The sequence below is a fragment of the Scyliorhinus torazame genome, chromosome 13 (genome assembly GCF_047496885.1).
Source record: "Scyliorhinus torazame isolate Kashiwa2021f chromosome 13, sScyTor2.1, whole genome shotgun sequence".
In the NCBI taxonomy this organism is placed as follows: domain Eukaryota; kingdom Metazoa; phylum Chordata; class Chondrichthyes; order Carcharhiniformes; family Scyliorhinidae; genus Scyliorhinus; species Scyliorhinus torazame.
In genome coordinates this window covers 38,517,562-38,540,099 of record NC_092719.1, presented here as the reverse complement: position 1 = coordinate 38,540,099, position 22,538 = coordinate 38,517,562, and the positions used below count along the sequence as shown (strand labels likewise).

At 47.7% G+C, this 22,538-nt stretch overlaps 1 protein-coding gene across 8 annotated transcripts in view; it reads left to right on the top strand.

Moving 5' to 3' along the window:
* Window positions 1–22,538, top strand: part of sema3c (sema domain, immunoglobulin domain (Ig), short basic domain, secreted, (semaphorin) 3C) — a 383,309-nt gene that overhangs the window by 338,205 nt on the left and 22,566 nt on the right. For all 8 annotated transcript variants that reach the window (XM_072471390.1, XM_072471387.1, XM_072471391.1 and 5 more), the window contains 3 exons: window positions 7,461–7,502; window positions 11,457–11,614; window positions 14,216–14,283. In XM_072471390.1, coding sequence (XP_072327491.1) covers window positions 7,461–7,502; window positions 11,457–11,614; window positions 14,216–14,283 — 268 coding nt within the window. The remainder of the gene's footprint in view (window positions 1–7,460; window positions 7,503–11,456; window positions 11,615–14,215; window positions 14,284–22,538) is intronic.

The window sequence follows — 22,538 nt, the reverse complement described above, 5'->3', positions numbered from 1 at the left end:
GGTGGAGGTAGGCTCAATCATTCAAGAGGGAATTAGATGATTATTTGAATAGAAGCAATGTGCAAGGTTATGGGGAAAAGGCAGGTGCAGACATGATGGGCTGAATGGCCTCCCCCTGTACCATAACAGTTCTGTGATTCCAAGATTTTGTGAGGTACAGCCATAGTGCTGTTTGATCAGAATCCTGGAGAACCTTCCCGAAAGATAGTGACGGTTCGGCAATATAGCTCTAAGTCAGGATGTGTGTGACTTAGAGAGGAACTTGCAGGTGGTGGTGTCCCCATGGGTCCTTGTTCTTCTAGGTCATATAGGTTGTAAATTTGGAAGGTAATGTCGGCCGGGACTTGTCAAGTTGCTGCAGAACCCCTTGTAGATGATGCATGTTGCTGGTGGTGGTGAAGGGAATGAATGTTTAAGATGGTGAATGAGCATAAGAACATAAGGACATAAGATCTAGGAGCAGGAATAGGCCATCTGGCCCCTCGAGCCTGCTCCGCCATTCAATAAGATCATAGCTGATCTTTTTGCGGACTCAGCTCCACTTACCCACCCGCTCACCGTAATCTTTTATTCCTTTACTGTTCAAAAATCTATCTTCCTTTGCCTTAAAAACATTTAACGAGGTATCCTCAACTGCTTCACTGGGCAGGGAATTCCACAGATTCACGACCCTTTGGGTGAAGATGTTCCTCCTCTACTCAGTCCTAAATCTGCTCCCCCTTATTTTGAGGTTATGCCCCGTAGTTCCAGTTTCACCCCCCAGTGGAAACAACCTCCCTGCTTCTTTGCTATCTATTCCCTTCATAATGTTATATGTTTCCATAAGAACCCCTCATTCTTCTAAATTCCAATAAGTATAGCCCCAGTCTACTTAGTCTCTCTTCAGTAGGCTGCTTTGACTTGGATGGTTGAACTTCTTGAGGGTTGTTGGAGCTGCACTCATCCTGATCAGTGGACAGTATTCCAGCACACTCCGGATTTGTGGCTTGTAGATGGTCGATAATCCCGTCATGGGGCGGGATTCTCCCACAATTGGCAGGATGGCCCGACGCCAGCGCCAAGAATGGCGCGAACCACTCCGGCGTCAGGCCAACCAGAAGTTGTGGAATAATCTGCATTTCCGGGAGCTAGGCCAGCGCCAGAGGGGTTGGTGTCGCGCCAACTGGCACCAAAGGGCCAGCGCAAGTTGGCGCATGGTCAGAACCGCCGGCGTAGTTCCGCACATGCGCAGAGCGGCCAGCTTGTTCCTGCGCATGCGCAGGGGGATCTTCTCCAAGCCGGCCATGGCGGAGCCCTACGGAGGCCGGCGCAGAAGGAAGGAGTGCCTCCATGGTACAGGCCCGCCCGCAGATCGGTGGGCCCCGATCGCGGGCCAGGCCACCGTGGCTCCCCCCCCCACCGGGCTGGATCCCCCCGCGCACCCCCGAGGACTCCACTAGACGGCCTACCAGTGAGGTCCCGCCGTGTGGGACCATGTCCATTTCACGCTGGCGGGACTGGCCAGGAACTGACGACCGCTCGGCCCATCGGGGCCTTGAGAATTGCCGGGGGGGGCGCTGCCAATGGCCCCCGAACGGCGTGCCATAAACCCCGCCCCGCCCGGAAACTGGCGCCGGAGAATACAGCAGCCAGCGATGGGGCGGGATTCACGCCGCCCCCCCGGGGATTCTCCGACCTGGCGGGGGGTCGGAGAATCCTGCCCGAGGGTGAGTAACTCCCCACAGAATTCCAGTCTCCAACCTGTTCTTGTAGCCATTGTATTAATGTGGCTGGTCCAGTTAAGTTTCTGACCAAAGGTAACCACCAGGTCAGTGATGTTGATGATTAGAGAGAGATGAAGACAGTAACACATTCTCAGGTAGCCAAATGTTTATAAACTGCTTGAACATGATTATGATATTTAATGGAACCATATGAGGTCCTTGCGTTCTTGTCTGTAGCATGTTCTGACTAAATTGGTTCTCACTATAACATTGCATTAATCTTTTAGACACTGTGTCACAATCAGCTTGTAAGCAAGTTAAAAAAGGAAAGGAATTCTGTAACCTTAATTTGCTGATGAAAAAATTGTGACTTTTTTATCATTACTAGAAAGCATTTAATGTGTTTTAATGTTTCCTGTTATTTTCCAGATCCCTTAATTATATAAATTTAATCAAGTGAGACTAATTTGATTTTGAAACAAGAATGTACATTCTTTGTGAACAAAGTAAAAATGTGAAAAAAACCAGCTGTAAGGCCAGAGTTAATGCAATTTTAAAATGACATGTTGACGAGGTGAGCTGGAGATATTTCCATGCTAGTCATCATCACCGCTGTGCCATCCCCTTCGACAGAGGCCGCAGCAATCAAAAGAGGACCCAGCAAAACTCTGTTACTTTTCATTCTCCCCAGAGTGGAATGCCTTTCTGTTACATCACATTTGGTAGGACAGCTTGGCTGAGGAAAACACATGGACCTCACCCAACTGAGGAAAATGAGTGCAAGAGACAGGCAGCCAGTGGAACTTCTGATTAGGAGCCCAAATCTCAACTGCTGGAACAATCAGGCTGCCAAAATATTTAATATTTAAATTTATATAGTTTATAGAAAAGTATGTATCCCAGTTGGAGACACAGAAACATTTGTGATCTCAGAATGTACTCCCAGAAAATGCAATCCAAAATGTCTACACTAAATTGTTGCTTTAATGAAGAATTTCAACATGTAACTTTTTATGAAATAAAGCGCTTATTTTGCATTCTGTTTCCCATTAAATACGGATCATTTAAATTTGATACTAGCAGGGTGGAATAAATCAATAGTCTTGTGTCCAATATGTACTTATAAAGTTAAATCTTTCAAAGGCGAGAGCCCTAAAAATGGACTCAGAGGGGACACCTGTCACTCAAATATATGAATCATGTCAAAATTAGCTCCTGCATTTCGATTAATTTATCCTGAACCATCTATAGCCCTGGGGCGAAATTCTCCCCCAACGGCGCGATGTCCGCCGACTGGCGCCAAAAACGGCGTCAATCAGACGGGCATCGCGCCGGACCAAAGGTGTGGAATGCTCCGCATCTTTGGGGGCCGAGCCCCAACATTGAGGGGCTAGGCCGGCGCCGGAGGGATTTCCGCCCCGCCAGCTGGCGGAAATGGCGTTTGTTGCCCTGCCAGCTGGCGGAAATGGCGTTTGGTGCCCCGCCAGCTGGCGCAGAAATGCGGCGCATGCGCGGGAGCGTCAGCGGCCGCCGACAGTTTCCCGCGCATGCGCAGTGGGGAGAGTCTCTTCCGCCTCCGCCATGGTGGAGGCCGTGGCAGAGGCGGAAGGGAAAGAGTGCCCCCACGGCACAGGCCCGCCCGCGGATCGGTGGGCCCCGATCGCGGGCCAGGCCACCGTGAGGGCACCCCCCGGGGTCAGATCGCCCCCCAGGACCCCGGAGCCCGCCCACGCCACCTGGTCCCACCGGTAAATACCAGCTTTGATTTACGCCGGCGGGACCAGGCGGCGTGGACGGGACTTCGGCCCATCCGGGCCGGAGAATTGAGCGGGGGTCCCGCCAACTGGCACGGCCCGATTCCCACCCCCGCCCAATCTCCGGTACCGGAGACTTCGGCGGGGGCGGGTTTCACGGCGGCCAACGGCCATTCTCCGACCCGGCGGGGGGTCGGAGAATGACGCCCCTACTTATCGCCATCTGGATGATTGAAATCTTGGGCAGCTATTTAGAACATAGAACAATACAGCGCAGTACAGGCCCTTCGGCCCACGATGTTGCACTGAAACAAAAGCCATCTAACCTACACTATACCATTATCATCCATATGTTTATCCAATAAACTTTTAAATGCCCTCAATGTTGGCGAGTTCACTACTGTAGCAGGTAGGGCATTCCACGGCCTCACTACTCATTGCGTAAAGAACCTACCTCTGACCTCTGTCCTATATCTATTACCCCTCAGTTTAAAGCTATGTCCCCTCGTGCCAGCCATTTCCATCCGCGGGAGAAGGCTCTCACTGTCCACCCTATCCAACCCCCTGATCATTTCGTATGCCTCTATTAAGTCTCCTCTTAACCTTCTTCTCTCCAACGAAAACAACCTCAAGTCCATCAGCCTTTCCTCATAAGATTTTCCCTCCATACCAGGCAAATCTCCTCTGCACCCGCTCCAAAGCCTCCACGTCCTTCCTATAATGCGGTGACCAGAACTGTACGCAATACTCCAAATGCGGCCGTACCAGAGTTCTGTACAGCTGCAACATGACCTCCTGACTCCGGAACTCAATCCCTCTACCAATAAAGGCCAACACTCCATAGGCCTTCTTCACCACCCTATCAACCTGGGTGGCAACTTTCAGGGATCTATGTACATGGACACCTAGATCCCTCTGCTCATCCACACTTTCAAGAACTTTACCATTAGCCAAATATTCCACATTCCTGTTATTCCTTCCAAAGTGAATCACCTCACACTTCTCTACATTAAACTCCATTTGCCACCTCTCAGCCCAGCTCTGCAGCTTATCTATATCCCTCTGTAACCTGCTACATCCTTCCACACTATTGACAACACCACCGACTTTAGTATCGTCTGCAAATTTACTCACCCACCCTTCTGCGCCTTCCTCTAGGTTATTGATAAAAATGACAAACAGCAACAGCCCCAGAACAGATCCGTGTGGTACTCCACTTGTGACTGAACTCCATTCTGAACATTTCCCATCAACCACTACCCTCTGTCTTCTTTCAGCTAACCAATTTCTGATCCACATCTCTAAATCACCCTCAATCCCCAGCCTCCGTATTTTCTGCAATAGCCTACCGTGGGGAACCTTATCAAACGCTTTGCTGAAATCCATATACACCACATCAACTGCTCTACCCTCGTCTACCTGTTCAGTCACCTTCTCAAAGAACTCGATAAGGTTTGTGAGGCATGACCTATCCTTCACAAAGCCATGCTGACTATCCCTGATCATATTATTCCGATCTAGATGATTATAAATCTTGTCTCTTATAATCCCCTCCAAGACTTTACCCACTAGAGACGTGAGGCTCACCGGTCTATTGTTGCCGGGGTTGTCTCTGCTCCCCTTTTTGAACAAAGGGACCACATTTGCTATCCTCCAGTCCTCTGGCACTATTCCTGTAGCCAATGATGACATAAAAATCAAAGCCAAAGGTCCAGCAATCTCTTCCCTGGCCTCCCAGAGAATCCTAGGATAAATCCCATCAGGTCCCGGGGACTTATCTATTTTCAGCCTGTCCAGAATTGCCAACACCTCTTCCCTACGTACCTCAATGCCATCTAATCTATTTACCTGGAGCTCAGCATTCTCCTCCACAACATTGTCTTTTTCCTGAGTGAATACTGACGAAAAATATTCATTTAGTATCTCGCCTATCTCTTCAGACTCTACACACAACTTCCCATCCCTGTCCTTGACTGGTCCTATTCTTTCCCTAGTCATTCGCTTATTCCTGACATACCTATAGAAAGCTTTTGGGTTTTCCTTGATCCTTCCTGCCAAATACTTCTCATGTCCCCTCCTTGCTCGTCTTAGCTCTCTCTTTAGATCCTTCCTCGCTACCTTGTAACTATCCATCGCCCCAACTGAAACTTCACACCTCATCTTCACAGAGGCCTCCTTCTTCCTCTTAACAAGAGATTCCACTTCTTTGGTAAACCACGGTTCCCTCGCTCGGCACCTTCCTCCCTGCCTGACCGGTACATACTTATCAAGAACACGCAGTAGCTGATCCTTGAACAAGCTCCACTTATCCAGTGTGTCCAACACTTGCAGCCTACTTCTCCACCTTATCCCCCCGAAGTTACGTCTAATGGCATCATAATTGCCCTTCCCCCAGCTATAACTCTTGCCCTGCGGTGTATACTTATCCCTTTCCATCCTTAACGTAAACGTCACCGAATTGTGGTCACTGTCCCCAAAGTGCTCACCTACCTCCAAATCCAACACCTGGCCTGGTTCATTACCCAAAACCAAATCCAATGTGGCCTCGCCTCTTGTTGGCCTGTCAACAAACTGTGTCAGGAAACCCTCCTGCACACACTGTACAAAAAAACGACCCATCTAATGTACTCAAACTATATCTTTTCCAGTCAATATTTGGAAAGTTAAAGTCTCCCATAATAACTACCCTGTTACTTTCGCTCTTATCCAGGATCATCCTCGCCATCCTTTCCTCTACATCCCTAGAACTATTTGGAGGCCTATAGAAGACTCCCAACAGTGTGACCTCTCCTTTCATGTTTCTAACCTCAGCCCATACTACCTCGGAAGATGAGTCCCCATCTAGCATCCTCTCCGCCACCGTAATACTGCTCTTGACTAGCAGCGCCACACCTCCCCCTCTTTTGCCTCCTTCTCTGAGCTTACTAAAACACCTAAACCCCGGAACCTGCAACATCCATTCCTGTCCCTGCTCTATCCATGTCTCCGAAATGGCCACAACATCGAAGTCCCAGGTACCAACCCATGCTGCCAGTTCCCCTACCTTATTTCGTATACTCCTGGCATTGAAGTAGACACACTTCAAACTACCTACCTGAACACTGGCCCCCTCCTGCGACGTCAAATCTGAGCTCCTGACCTCTATACTCTCATTCTCCCTTACCCTAAAACTACAATCCAGTTTCCCATGCCCCTGCTGCATTAGTTTAAACCCCCCCCAAAGAGCACTAACAAATCTCCCCCCCAGGATATTTGTGCCCAAATTTGGTGTCAATTGAACCAGTTTTAATATTCATCCTAAATTAACAATTAGGTTTTGGTTATAGTGTGTTGGCGGTTATAGTGTGTTGGCGGTATGAAATTAAACAACAATTGTAAGAATTTCATATTGGTAATACTTAAGTCTTTGATTAGAATCCATAAGCTTGATTTTCAATCTAGAATTGAGAACCCAATGCCTGAACAATTTCCGGGTCCCGACCCCACGCCATTTCTGTGCTGCGCCTACGACGCAAGTGTCAAATGTAATGCCCTAAATTGGGCCAGAAGTGAGCTTGGTGGCCAATTAGTGGTGCTCAGCATTAGTAGAAGGCAGGAGCAGCCTGCAGAGCATGAGTGGAAAATGTGGATGGCAGCCATGATGGGGCCTGCCACTGCCTTGCAGAAGAGAGCAGACAGCACCTCTGAGACAGAGTTCAAATCCAACCAGGGAAACTGGGGAATTTTAATTCAATTAATTAATTAATCTGGAATACCATGCTAATATCATTAATAATGATTTTGAAACTACCAGATTGCCATAAAAATCCACCTGGTTCACTAATTCTCTGCAGGAGAGGAAATCTGCTGTCCTTCCCCAGCCTGGTCAGCATGTGCTTCCAGATTTACAGCAATATAGTTGACGGTTATGTCATGACCCAATACATAAAACAGATATTACTTGGTGATACAGCATGAATAAAAGTTAGCCTTAAAATAATCATAACCATTTTCTCTTTTGCAGAATCAATCAGCTATCACAGCTATGAAAATTTCATCTAAAAAGGTAATTTTTGTTATTTGCTGCAACCTTTTTGAATCTATTTTTTGGCATTTCGTTGCACTTTGAGATTAAAACTGTTGGCTGTCAGTGTGTTATATCTGCAAATGTCATGATGCTGTTTCAGTAAATTGTTTCTTACTGCTATAGCCCAGTTTTAATGGAATATTTAGATTAGTACAAGGTATTTTTCATTTTCCATTGACAGAAAAGCTGCAGTATAACTAACTAAAAGGTGAAGTGGCAGATCTAATAACATCAAATTCTAACAAGCAGTGTAAGAGAACTTCAAACAGATAGTTGTGTTACCAGATGCAGTATGACTAATAAGAAAAAAGAATCAGGAAAAATTCATAGGTAAAAGCTTTGTCCCAAAATGTCTTCGAGTCCGATCAATTCCTTATTAATTTTAAAAAATTGTAACCAACAGTTAGATGCTGGTGAACAGAATTTTGCATGTGTATCAAACCAATGCCCACAGTGGATCATGTTACCACCAAGCCAACAAGAGTGAATACATTTCTCACTTTTCCACTGACAAGGTTGGTTATAACAGTTTGAAATTTGAAAAAGTTGTGAACTGACCGCATGTAAAGCTATATGAAGAATGTAAGCCAGCCAGAACTCTTGATCTCCAAAGTAAGTAGTTAGTTTTGTGATTGAAAACACACTCAGATAAAATATACTACTTAGTAAAAAGGTAAAAACATGTCCTGCATCCTGCAACACACACATACCAGCGTTCAAGTAGAGTCTGAGGCAGCATTTTCCAAGATTAAGAAGTGGGTAGAATGAAATTAGTATCTGTAGAAAAAATGCTTAAACTCCTGAACAAGCACTGAGCATACTTGCTAGGTCCACCTTTGCAATGACTGGCATTTATAATGATCAGCGTGAAGAGATCAGGTGACCTTGATCATCATCAACGAACCTTTGGAAGTTTTCAATGTCAGCAAGGGGCCAAGATGTCCTTTTCCATAATATAATTCAGGGAGTTACTTTAAAACAAAGTTTCTAGCATTATGACTTAAATGGTTACAAAGATGGTTTAATGCAGAAAAGATAGAGCAGCAATAAATATCCAATATATTATCAGGTTAACAGTTTCAAATCAGGTAATGAGAATGCTAACAAATACGTTTGTATTTGTGAACTAGCTATTGTGAAATATTCTGATTTAAGTACTGACAATTCAAACAATCTAAATTTATAGAACAAGTTCAGGAACTACAGACCAATTGGCTTTGTCAGTGGTGGGAAAGATATTGGAACCTTTACTCAAATATTTAATCGAAAAACATCTAAGCTGAAAGTTTCCAGCCATTCCTGTTAGCAGGCTCTTCAGATTCCACTGATGGCAACTTCCCACTGCTGGGCGAAATTCTCCGGAAACGGCGCGATGCCCGCCGACCGGCGCCCAAAACGGCGCCAATCAGACGGTCATCGCGCCGCCCCAAAGGTGCGGAATGCTCCGCAGCTTTGGGGGCCGAGCCCCAACATTGAGGGGCTAGGCCGGTGGCAGACGAATTTCCGCCCTGCCAGCTGGCGGAAAAGGCCTTTGTTGCCCCACCAGCTGGCGCAGAAATGACATCTCGGGGTGGCGCATGCGCGGGAGCGTTAGCGGCCGCTGACGGCATTCCCGCGCATGCGCAGTGGAGGGAGTCTCTTCCGCCTCCGCCATGGTGGAGACCATGGCAAAGGCGGAAGGGAAAGAGTACCCCCACGGCACAGGCCCGCCCGCGGATCGGTGGGCCCCGATCACGGGCCAGGCCACCATGGGGGCACCCCCCGGGGCCAGATTGCCCCACCCCCCCCCAGGACACCGGAGCCCGCCCACGCCGCCTTGTCCCGCCGGTAAGGTAGGTGATTTAATTTACGCCGGTGGGACAGGCAATTTATCGGTGGGACTTCGGCCCATCCGGGCCGGAGAATCGAGCGGGGGGGCCCGCCAACCGGCGCGGGGCGATTCCCGCCCCCGCCGAATCTCCGGTGCCAGAGACTTCGGCTACCGGCGGGATTCACGCCAGCCCCCGGCGATTCTCCGACCCGGTGGGGGGTCAGAGAATGTCGCCCAGCTGGTTCCTTTGCGGCAGAGGAAGCGGCCATTGGGAAAAGCAGCCATTGCGAAACACAGTGCGGAAAGAGGATGAAAATCCCCACTCCTAGAAACTGAAAATATAATAGCGCAGTCAACATCAATTCAAAAAGGACAGGTCATTCTTAACCAACCTTATTGAATTCTCTGAAGAAGTAACAGGAGTAAAATAGAGTAATTCAGTAGACGTAACATACTTGAATTGCCAAAAAGCTTTCAGTAAGGCATCATACATTAGGCCCATGACTAAGGTCAGGACATGTGGGAGTTTGTGGGGTGGGGGGTATAATTTTAAATTAGGAGAATGCAGGAGGGGGTTCAAGTCAAGGAAAACTGTAACCATATTGGGAAGCTGCTTTCAAGCCTCCAACTTCTAAGCTTGAACCCCTGCACGGTGGGCTGTATGTACACGACTTTGGGAGAGGCAGGTTGTCACTTTCAATAGGTTAATTGCTCAGTTACTGCAACATTAACATGGCTTTTGCAGTGTACTGGTGGATCCATGGGGTTCGCAGGCTTCTTGGAACTCACCAGTGAGACAAGTACATAATGGTGATTGAGGACATTGAGTAAATGGCAGGGAAATATGACAATAAGTACTGAACACTAACAGCTGCTCTCTCGCCTGCTACTGTGGAAGGTTCATTTACAGTGCCTGTGCTAGGAGGTTACTTTAGCAACTTTGAAGGTCTGTTCTCTGATCTACATTTTGGAGCTCTGATCAATCCACACTGCACAAGTGTCATTCATGCTCTATTATTTTGGACCCCAGGTGAGGGCTAAGGTGACCAGCACCAGCAGGAGCAGCAATTTAGTGCCACTCACAGTCCTGCAGCTGCACAGTGGAAAGGGGACTGCTATTTCTGACAAATATCTCCGTATGAACATATGGATTATGTGCAGGAGTAGGCGTTTCTGCCCCTTGAGTCATTCAATAAGATCATGACTGATCTGACTTTGGCCTCTGTTCTCCTGCTACCCCCTTTGGCGCCCAACTTTCAATCAAGGATCGATCTAATTCAGCCTTAAGTGCATTTAAGGCAGAGTTGGATGAGCATATGAGAGAGATGGGAATTGCTGAAGAAGGTTGCGAAAAGGTTCATGTGAAGCATGATGCGTCAAATGGCCTGTTTCTGTGCTGTAAATATTGCATACATTGTAAAACTTTGAAAACATATTCACGCAGGTAAAGTTATCCGTATATATTTAAAGGTCTAATTCCTTAATGAGGTTCCATCAATGTCCTCTCAGTGCACAGATTAATAAATATTTGATACTATTGTGTCAGGGTATAAATGCATCATTTGGTATATTCCTCAAACATACAAACCAGGAAGGACTCACTGTTATAACCAGCAAGTAGCCTAAGGGGTGGGAACAATTAACTTCCCCGTGGCCCTTGCAGAATACAAGCTCTCCGGTTAAGTGGTGGAGGAACCTGCAAACAATGTACAGTTGTACCATATACAAAGCCGCCAGTTAGGCACCGGCTAGTGAGAGACCCAGTTGGGATCTACACTATGGTTATTGTAAATAAACTAAGCTGTTCGGAACTACTCAGTGTGGACTCCTTTGTGGCCTTATAAAACTCACATTCGATCTCTGGTCCCAATCAGATGACGAGCAGAGGTTAGTTTCCCTGGCCTTAACTTTCCTGGCTGGTTAAGTGAAAGATCAGCCAGTTGATTAGCACCCAGTGAATTCTTTGTTACATATTGCTGTGCCACCTGTATACGTGTTGCTGCGTCACGTATACAAATGCTGCTGTGTCACATGTGCACGTGCTGCTGTGTCATCTACAAGTATGAGGAGAAAAATGAGATCTCCTGCATTAACTGTCATTTACGATCTTATTTTTATAACAGCAACAGCTATACGTGAGTTCAGATGAAGGTATTACCCAGGTGTCTTTTCATCGTTGCCACGTCTACGGTACAGCATGTGCTGACTGCTGCTTGGCGAGAGACCCTTACTGTGCTTGGGATGGGAAATCCTGCTCCAGGTTCTATCTCACTGGCAAAAGGTGAGAGAAATGACGAATAGTGGATGCTGTTTTATGTTGCCAAAAGACCCCATTGGTCAAATAGTTGCACCTTCAAGCGGTCATCAACAATTAAAATAGTTGATGTCTGCAGAAAATTATTCAAATAGATTCTTCAGTTACAAGGTTGCATATATATTCTGTTGGCAGTGCAAGGTTACAGATGCTTACAATCAATTATACAAACGACCAGTCTTAATAGAACCAGTAAGGTTTAACGGTCCTTCAGACCACTTTCGAAAAGATACTAATTCAACAGCCTTGCTCTCTCTCCCTATGGTTCGAGTGTTGTTGTAGCCATCAAACTCTGCTGGGAGGAGGTCGTGCTAGGTGCTTCCAGTATGAGTGCCTTTGATGTCAAAGCTAATGACTGTTCATGGCTTTCGATTCATTGCTTTGGCTCTAACTATGAGACAGCCAGGTTCTCAGTTCACCCCTATGGACAAGCAATGCATAAGTAATTGTTCAGTTGCAGAAAATCCACCTGGTGATAGATGAAGCAATTTCGGCATCCATGGCGATAAACTTAAAGCAATTCTGTAATTTTAAAATGGCAAAGATAGGGATTCATTCAGAAAACGGTCACTAAATATAGGATATTAGCTGTGTCCAAATGCCCTGGTGTCTGCATTTTCTATAGTGCCAGGGCTGTTTTTGAATGGATTTTTCATCCCCATGGAAGAATGACACATTCAGCAGCCTGAGAGGAATTATTCTGTTTTTAATGAGCTTTACTGAATGGGTGCTCAATTTAGTGCCACCAAGGATAAATACAATACCAAAATGCCACATCACATCCATGAATGATTCTTTTCACATTTTACCAATGCAAATAAGCTCTCGTTCAGCCTTATGAATGGCCACTCATGTTCCCGTCACTCCGATTTATAGAGTAAATGAGAATGATCAGCTTTTCAAGTGAAGACAGCAGCACAGCAGTGGAGAGGGAACAAGATATTGCATTGCAGGCTTAATTCAGGGAATGGAGTGGTTTTTCATTGATAAGACCAATCACGTCTCAGTCATTATTTTGAGAGGCTCAGCAGGCAGGAGGTGACAAATTATTCATTACAGCTACTTCCTGTAGATGGACTTAGGGCACCCACCAACCCAGTTATATACAAAAATAACATCTTCAACATTATAGACTTGAACTCTGCAGTCCTGGCCTCTAGACCTGTTGTCAGGTGAGACCATAAGACATAGGAGCGGAAGTAAGGCCATTTGGCCCATTGAGTCCACTCCACCATTCAATCATGGCTGATTTCAACCCCATTTACCCGCTCTCTCTCCATAGCCCTTAATTCCTCGAGAAATCAAGAATTTATCAACTTCTGTCTTAAAGACACTCAACGTCCCGGCCTCCACCGCCCTCTGTGGCAATGGATTCCACAGACCCACCGCTCTCTGGCTGAAGAAATTTCTCCTCATCTCTGTTCTAAAGTGACTCCCATTTATTCTAAGGCTGTGCCCCCGGGTCCTAGTCTCCCCTGCTAATGGAAATAACTTCCGTACGTCCACCCTATCTAAGCCATTCATTATCTTGTAAGTTTCTATTAGATCTCCCCTCAACCTCCTAAACTCCAATGAATATAATCCCTGGAGACAATGACAATGTGCTGAGAAAAATGGTGAATCTCCACATAAGCAAAGTTTTTCTGGAAGAAGATTAAATAATAGCATTTTTCATTCTGGAGTTCTCGACCACAAGATAAATAGAGGTGACTTCTTTCACAGAATCTCACAATCCTTTATTCAACAAGTAATCTTTTTCAAACACCTGAGGGTGAATTTTGTCCCTATGTAGATGATTATCTACCGGCTGTAGAACCCTCTTGATCTTCACTCCAATGATTTCAGTCACTGCTTTCTCTAATAGATGAGCGGCACCATTCGTCCAGATTGCTGCCCATTAGGTGAAGGTGAAAATTTACTTGATCTTATGGCCACAGTTCTACCTGCCATACTGATTAGAATTACCATGGAATTCTTACAGTGCAGAAGGAGGCCATTCGACCCATTGAGTGTGCAGCGACCCTCTGATAGAGCACCCTATCTAGGTCCACTCCTCCACCCTATCCCCGTAACCCATAACCCCACCTTTTTTGGACACGAAGGGGCAATTTCATTACAGCTACTTAGGGGCTGGTTTAGCACAGGGCTAAATCGCTGGCTTTGAAAGCAGGCCAAGGCAGGCCAGCAGCACGGTTCAATTCCCGTACCAGCCTCCCCGAACAGGTGCCGGAGTGTGGCGACTAGGGGCTTTTCACAGTAACTTCATTTGAAGCCTACTTGTGACAATAAGCGATTTTCATTTCATTTCAATTTAGACTGGTCAATCCACCTAACCTGCACATCTTTAGACTGTGGGAGAAAACCAGAGCACCCGGAGGAAACCCACGCAGGCATGGGTAGATCATGCAAACTTCACACAGACAGTCACCCAAGGCCAGAATTTAACCCAGGTCCTGCCGCGAAAAGCCGGAAGTGCTAACCACTGTGCCACTGTACCGCCCCAAACACTACATTACAGAAATCGCTGGTTCCATCTCCTCCTAAATTGTAATTTTGTTTTGGTTGCAGGAGAAGCCGTAGGCAGGACGTGAGACATGGCAACCCGTTGACACAGTGCAGGGGATTTAATCTCAAAGGTGAACTTCACAATCTGCTATTAATGCTGCAACTCCCTGAAAGTCATTCATGTTATCAAAGTTGGGATCAGACAATTCTCTCATTTCTTGTCACTAAAAAGTAACAACTATTGAATTAGAAATTGTGAAATAATAATTGTTCCAGAAAAAGGAAAGTTAGAAGATCTGGGAATCCAATGAAAAACATGGGAATCCACAGCAGGTCACATAGTTAGATAAATGCATTCTATATGCGATGCAAAAATAGCCATTCAGCCCAATAGGTCCATTCCATCAGGTTTATGCTCCACAAGAATATCCTCCCACTCAATCTCATTTAACCCCATCAACATTCCCCAGTGCTTTAGTTGCTTTTTAAAACATGTCCTGATTAACCTTACGTGTTGAACTAGCTTCCCCTTAAATGCATCTCTGCCAGTCATCCCAACTACACCTTGTGATAGTCAGTTCCACATTATAATCACTCTCGAGAGAAAGATGTTTTTCTTGGATCTGTATTAAATTTATTTGTGGTAATCTTATATTTATGACCCATAGTTCTGGTCTCCTCCAGGAGTGGAACCATCTTCTCTTCATCTCCCCTACAAAACCCTTCCATAGTGTAAATGAGTGCAGCAGGGCATGGCAGGAGCAGTAGCAGGTTGAGGTGTCAATCAGGTGAAACTACAAAACAGGACTAATTTCTGTGGAAATTAGACAGAGCGAGGCGATTCCACAACCAATGGAACATATCTAAGCTCTGCAGTCCTGCTAAATCCAGTTGTGAATGGTGGTAGACAATTAAGCAACTAACAGGAGAAGGAGGCTCCACAAATATCCCCCTCCTTGATGAAGGGAGAACCCAGCACATCAGTTCAAGAGACAAGACTGAAGCAGCCTTCATCTACCAAATGAGTGATCCATCTCAGACTCCTTCTGAGGGCCCCAGCATCATAGCTGCCAAACCTCAGCCAATTTGATTCACTCCATGTGATATCAAGAAGCGACTGAAGGCACTCGGTACTGATATGTAAAGGGGTTGCAGGTGGCACTTATTGTGGTGATAAAGGTTTGTATGGAGTGTGTTCGAGGAAAAATAAAGGTGTTTGGGAAAGAAGCAGCACTCTTGACTCTTTACTCAACAGCAGCCCTCAACTAACACCCGAGAGGGAGGAAGGAGTTGAGCACCATTGTCTCCACCTAATACCAAGGAATCCAAGGAGATGAAGCCCATTGTCCATCTCCAGAGAAGGAGGTTGAAGTGGGGGGAGGGGGCAGGGGGGTGGGGGTTGGGGGGGGGTGAGGCATGAGTGTAGAAGGGGTGGAGGTCAAGGGTTACCAAGATGGTGGTCACGGCTGGTGTTGGTGGTCCTGAAGCCTGCTGCGTGTGTTGTTTAAAAAGGTTTGAAAGGAATTTGCGAGTAACGTGCCTGTGGCTTGGTGGCATGGGCCAGCTGCGGGTGTGGGCCACATGGGGTGGGGAGGGTCAGGTGAGACGAGAGTAAAGGAGGCGGGCTGAATGGGCTGGTTGGATGAGACCCTGGAAGAGAAACCAACAAGGTTCCCAGCCTGGGTGGGGTTCAAAAAAATGGGCCGTGATCTAATGACTTTGTTGCACCCGACTCAGGTTGTGACGAGGCCGGTAGAATAGAATTATGGAATCCCTGCAATGCAGAAAGAGGCCATTCGGCCCATCCAGTCTGCACCGACCCTCCGGAAGAGCAGCAAACTCGGCCCAATCCCCCAGCCTATCCCCATAACCCCACATAGGGGCAATTTGTCATGTCCAAACCACCTAACCTGCAAATCTTTGGACTGTGGGAGGAAATCGGAGCACCCGGAGGAAATCCAAGCGGGGAGAAAGTACACCCGAGGCCAGAATTGAACCAGGATCACTGTGCCGCGCAGGGGCAGGAAGGCACTGAAAATAGTGGTGCAGCTAAATCTCACGAGAAGCACTGTGTGAGGGCATAGGTCCGGCCAGTTATGCTATGGAGATGGGATGGCACCTGTGGTGTGAGTGAGTATTAGGTGCCGGTTACTGTTGTTAAGCGGTAACAATGCCAACCTGACTGTCTCGCTCTCATCCCTCTCAACTAACTGAGCGATATCAGTATGGAGTCAGTGCCGCTGGCTACTCTTCGGCGCTGGAGGAGCAGAGAGTGCAGCAGTGATGAGCAGTGGCACCCAGAGAAGACCCAGTGCCAGGAGACCAGGGGCAGTAGGGCAGGCTCAGGGACCGGTGGCCGCACCAGCTGAACAGGGAGTTCTGAGGTGTAGGAGACCAAGGGTGTACAGGACCCCTCATGGAGCTGTTGGACAACATGTGCTGTGGGAGACTCTGCCTCACCAGGAAGACTGTGTGGCACGCGTGCCACACTCTTTCCAACGGTGCCATGTGAAGGTGGAGGACACTCTCTCCCTGTGGCCATGAAGATCACGCAGCCCTCAACTTCTATGCAACAGGGTCATTTCAGGTGACCTATGTGGTATTTTGCAGGCATCTGCTCATAATTGCATCCGTGATGTGATGAATGAATTCTACGCAAGGGCCTCAGACATCATTCATTTTAACATGGACCAGGCCCAGCAGAATGAGAAGGCTACGGGATTCGACAATATTGCTGGCCTGTCACCGGTGCAGGGGGTGAGAGATTGCACCCATGTTGCTCCATGCGCCTGTGGTATCAATGAGTCCCCTTGGTCAACAGGAAGGGGTTCTACTCCTTCAATGTCCGGCTGGTCTGTGACCATCAGATGAGGATCATGCACATCTGTGCACGTTTTCCAGGGAGCGTGCATGACAGCTTCATCCTTGGGCAATGCCAATTCCCTGGAACGTTCAAGAGTCACCACAGGCTGTGGGGATGGCTTGTAGGAAACAAGGGATATACCATAAGGTCTTGGCTGATGAAGCCAGTGCAAAGGCCTGAGACCAAAGCAGAGGTCTGATACAATGAGACTCACAATGCCACCCGGTCTCTGATAGAGCGATGCATCGGGCTGATTGAGATGCACTTCCACTCCCTCGACAGGTCCGGTGGGGCCATTCAGAGGATCTCCAGCTTTATGGTCTGTTGTGCCTTACATAACCTGGCTCAGCAGCAGAGTCACAATCTTACTGATGAAGACCTGGAGGTGTGTCACGTTTCATCGGATGAGGGGGAAGCCCTGGATGGAGTAGAGGAAGAAGCTGAGGAGGCACTGAAGGCCAGGCGGGGACAAGTGTCTGCATGGGCAAGGGGGGGGGGGGGCTAGGGGTGCCCTCAGCGCTTCCCACTTATACAGTAGGACAAGCATATTGTCTGACAGCTCAACAAGCACCCCCACCCCCTCAGTTCGTCGTGACCTCTCCCCGATCATGGGATGAGGGTTGCAGAAACGTTAGCCATCAGAGTGCTGGGGCTTGGGAGTCCACGGTTGCCTGCTGCCCAGTCCGTGCTGGAGGGTTTGATGACTCACAGCGAGGAATGGTCTGTGATGCTCCTCAGCTATTGCTTATGTCTGACTCCTGCCCGTCTGCTGCCAGCACGCTGACTCCCTGGCTCAAGATTGAGTGAGGTTCAAACTTAGATTCCTTTGTCCCTTAGCACTGGAGGGGATTACGGGCGAAGGTCTAGGTTTCACTAGTTCATGCCTTAGACCTTTCACAATTAATGAAACACAGGCTATGAGAGTACCGCACCGTCTGCCTGACATTGAGGACCAGTGAAAAGATCTTTGTCCAGGTGGAGGGTAGACCTGTACCACTGGGAGGAGGTTAACAAAAGTGAGGCCTTCAGGTTCCAGAATTTAATACTGTGACATGTGCAGATATTACAAGCGATAAAGAACCCCAACTATCTAGCTTAACTTCACCAATGCCCACGTTGTGCATCTACAATTCATTGTACTTGCATATCCTCCCACTACATCTAGGTGTACTCCCAGGATGCACATCAGAAGTGGAGGAGGGCTGCTACCTTCCACGTCCTGCTACTTGAGATGTCCTTGGTGGGCTTCATCTGGTGTTGCCGTATCGCTCTGTTCTGTCTGTTGCCTCTGAGTTGCACCGGTATCAGGAAGGGGGATTCAGATGGGCTGGTCACTTCCACAGTTTCCTGGGTGCAAGGCCTTGGGATGTGCTCAAGCAGATCCTCCCCCCTCCTTGTATTCATGGGCCCCTGGGTTACTCCATGGGATGGAGGGGCAGCTGGAGTGTGCTCCATCTTCAACATCATCTGACGTGCCAATCCTGGAGGCCTGCCAGTATCTGCACTGTGGTGTTGAGCCCCTTTACCAGGGACTGAGCCATGCTTGGAACCCATCATGGATCTGATCTCTTGCCCTAGGCCTTCCCAAGTGGACGCCACTCTTGCAGTGTTGGCCTGGGTGCCACGTTTTGTTGGCACCATCTCCTACAACAGAAGAATTTGGGACTCCTCCATTTGGCCTTACAATCACAGGAGTGTCACTGACAACCTCTCCTGGTATTCCCAGCTTTGTCTTTGCATGTCCATCAGCTGAGGGGCGAACATATCCAGAGGTATAACTCCTGGCTGAGGTACGGCTGTGTCCTGGGATCCATCAGGCCTGCAACTATCTGATCCCTGGGACGTTCCTGCCTCCACTTGATGTGCATCAGAAGCTGGGTGGTGCTCACAAGAACGTGACCCTGAAAGTGACCCTGCTAGGTTTGCCCACCGAGGTGTGTGTCTCTGTGATGGTGGATGGTGCTGATGATAGCTGTGACACTTCTTCCATGACGTTTTCAGTGACATCCTCTGAAGTGGTGTCAAGGCCGGATCGTGCAACACTGCTGGTAGGTGGGCCAGTCTCTTGGATGATGTTCCTGAAAGGCAAGGGACATGTTTTTAGTACATAGCCTGGGCAAGGGTTTGGACTACAAAAAACTCACTTGAGACTGGCCGTCGGGATGAAGATGCAGTGACTCCTCACTTATCTGACGCAGGCCCACCTCATCCTCTGTGCAGGCCCGCTCCTGCGCCTCTCCTGTTAGCTCCGTCGCCATCTCCTCGTGCGGAGCCGGAATCCTCAGATTGGGCATCCCACCACCTGCTTTCTCTCACTCATGGTGGTTGTGGGTGAGCTTCTGCAAGAACACAAATGGGGATTATGTGAGCTAGGTGCCTTGGGGTCTGGGGGTGTGGAGGGGGGGGGGGGGGGGGGCGTGCAGTGAAAGGTAGATGACACCTGGCATGTGTGGGCACTGTGCCTAAGCAGGCAGGGATTCTGATGAGGAGTGCCGGGGGGGTTTGAGGATGCTGCTGGGAGGTCAGGTGCTGGGGCCCTGTGAGGTGGCAGCATGTTGGATCGAGGTGACCTTCTGGGAGGGGGGTGGGTAGGGAAGGGTGAAGTGCAGAGAGGAGACAGAGAGCATTTACCCTTGCTGATTGTGGTAGGGCATTCATCTTTTTCCTCTGCTGAAACCCTGTGAGGCTGCTGGCACTGACCAGTGCTGCCACCGTGTCCCAGGCAGGATTTGACACCTTGCCTGCCCGAAGGTAGATTATAGCCCGCATCTCCTCCACGGCATACAGCAAACCGATGAGGGCCCCCTCCGTAAATCTGGGAGCTAATTTCCTAGCTGCCATATTCATTGCTTGAATGAGAGCAAGTGAGGTGGAGCTGTTTAAATGCAGCTGCCCCTTCATTGAAATACTCAGATGACCTCCTGGGCGAACAAGTCAGGAACTTTGCACCTCAGGCGCAGCCTTTTCATGTGGGGAATAAAAAATGTATAAAATGCCTGAAAATAGCGGTCCGGATCGCTCCAACTGGGGCTGGCAGGAATCTCACTGATATTCTTGCCAAAAGTGCTGACTTCACTATTTTGGGGGAAAAACCCCACCTTCAAGGGTTGTCTACCTAGTAAACAGATAGCAAATATTAGTTGCATGACATATAAAACATGAAAGCACAAAACCACAGTGAAGGTGCCCCATAGAATTAATTTAAAATGCCTCTTATTGTTTTATCACATCTCCCCTGGTAAGTGCTAGGTTGTTCATGCTCCTTTGGGATTCCCTACTTTTTAAAGAGAGCAGGTTTATTGATCATTTTATGACAGCACATTTTAAGACCACAATGCAATTGGAGTTTCGAATCGGTATCTGTGGACCACAATGTGTAGTTGATGCATTGCAGAGTTATATTACCAGCTGCGTCGTGCTTGCAGGTCATGAGATGAATGTTAATGGAGCTCTGCTCATAGTTATTTGGGTGTGTGTGCAGAGCTCAACTCCTGTGCAGGTCATTTTATTGCATGTTATCAGAGCTGCTGGGAGTGCTCACTTTCTTATAACATTCGGAAGTTGAAAAATAGGGAAATGTATCCTTTTAATGTGTTTCGTCCCTGACCCTTCCACACAACCATTGGAGGCTGATCCTTCAGCCGTTTCACCCTCTGGAGGTTTTGTCCAGGCTAACTAATTATCTCCTTGTCTTCAAAACCAAACGCATCGCCTTCCCTCCCCCTCACGTCCATCATTTCTTCCTCCTTGTAAACTGCTTTGAAAGTAGTGCTGAATACCTCTCAATAAAATAATATATTGTGTGCTTTGCCAATCTCACCTGCTGAACTATCCACCATGGGAAAATACTATTCTCTGATCTGCCTGTTCCCACATACCGCTTACTGCTTGATAGGCTGAGCTAGACCAGCAGATAAAGTCCAAAGATTAACCTGTCCTTTTGAATGGACAGAAGCTAATTACAAAAAAAAAAGCTTTTAAAATAAGTCCAAATATTTGCACGGATGTAATCACTGCTGGGTTTTCTACTGAAAGAATTTAGTCCACCTTTCGGTACAACTTTTTAAAATTTGATTTGATTTTTGATTTTGATTTGATTTATTGTCACGTATACCGAAGTACAGTGAAAAGTATTTTTCTGCCGCAGAGTGAACGTACACAGTACCTACATAGTAGACAAAAGAATAATCAACAGAGAACATTGACAAATAGTACATCGGCAAACAGTAATTGGTTACAGTGCGGAACAAGGGCCCAAATAAAACAAACAAAGCAAATTCATGAGCAAGAGCAGCATAGGGCGTCGTGAATAGTGTTCTTACAGGGAACGGATCAATCCGAGGGGGAGTCGTTGAGGAGTCTTGTAGCTGTGGGGAAGAAACAGTTCCTATGTCTGGGCGTGCGAATCTTCAGACTTCTGTACCTTCTGCCTGATGGAACGGTCTGGAAGAAGGCAATGTCTGGGTGGGAGGGGTCTCTGATAATTCTGTCTGCCTTCCTGAGGCAGCGGGAGGTGTATACAGAATCAATGTGGGGGTGGCAAGCTTGTGAGATGCGTTGGGCTGAGTTCACCACACTCTGCAGTTTCTTGCGATCTTTGACTGAGTAGTTGCTGTACCAGGCTGTGATGCAACTGGATAGGATGCTATCTATCGCACATCTGTAAAAGCTTGTGAGAGTTGATGCAGACATGCCAAATTTCTTTAGCTTACGTAGGAAGTAGAGACGTTGTTGGGCTTTCTTGACTGCTGCATCGTGAGTGGACCAGGACAGACTGTTGGTGATGGTCTCATATTTTCCATTTTGCTTCACATTTTTATGCTGCTTCGCCAAATTATTTTCACAATGCCTGAGGAGGGGTACAAAGATTAAGAATTGAAAGAAAGACCCTTTGGGACAATTCATTTACAATTACCTCATGTTGAGCCTGAGCTGCATTTGCTTCACGTAAGAAAAAAATAAATGTTCAACCCTGATTGGTGGTGGAGGGGAAAACATTCCTTTGTCAGTTGTTCTGCACTGCAAAACCAGATGCCTAACAAAATCATCAGCATCAGTTTTAATAGTTTATAAACGAATGTATCCAAGCTTCAAATGCATGCACTTGCTTCACATAATTTGTTTTTATTTTGTTCTGTTTCTTTTGTTAAATTATAATCGGCACTATATATATGGGCCGGCATTCTCCGAGCCTCCGTGTCGAAATCGCGATCGGCGTGGGTGCGGAGAATGGGCGTTGACCCCGAACTCCGGCATGACGCCGCTCACGGGATTCTCCGGTCCCCGGACAATCCCCGTGCGGTCTACGCGGCGTGGTTCGTGGACCATACGCGGCGATTCTCCGATGACAACTGGCCGAGTTCCCGATGGCATGGTTCTTATAACATTTTGCCTGTCGGGAAATGCCGGAGGCGGCTGCGGAGACAGTCCGCGGCCGCCCTGGTGGGGGATGGTGGGATCCTTCACCGGGGGGGGGGGGGGGGGGGGGGGTGCCTTACGGACAGCCAGGCTAGCGACCAGAGC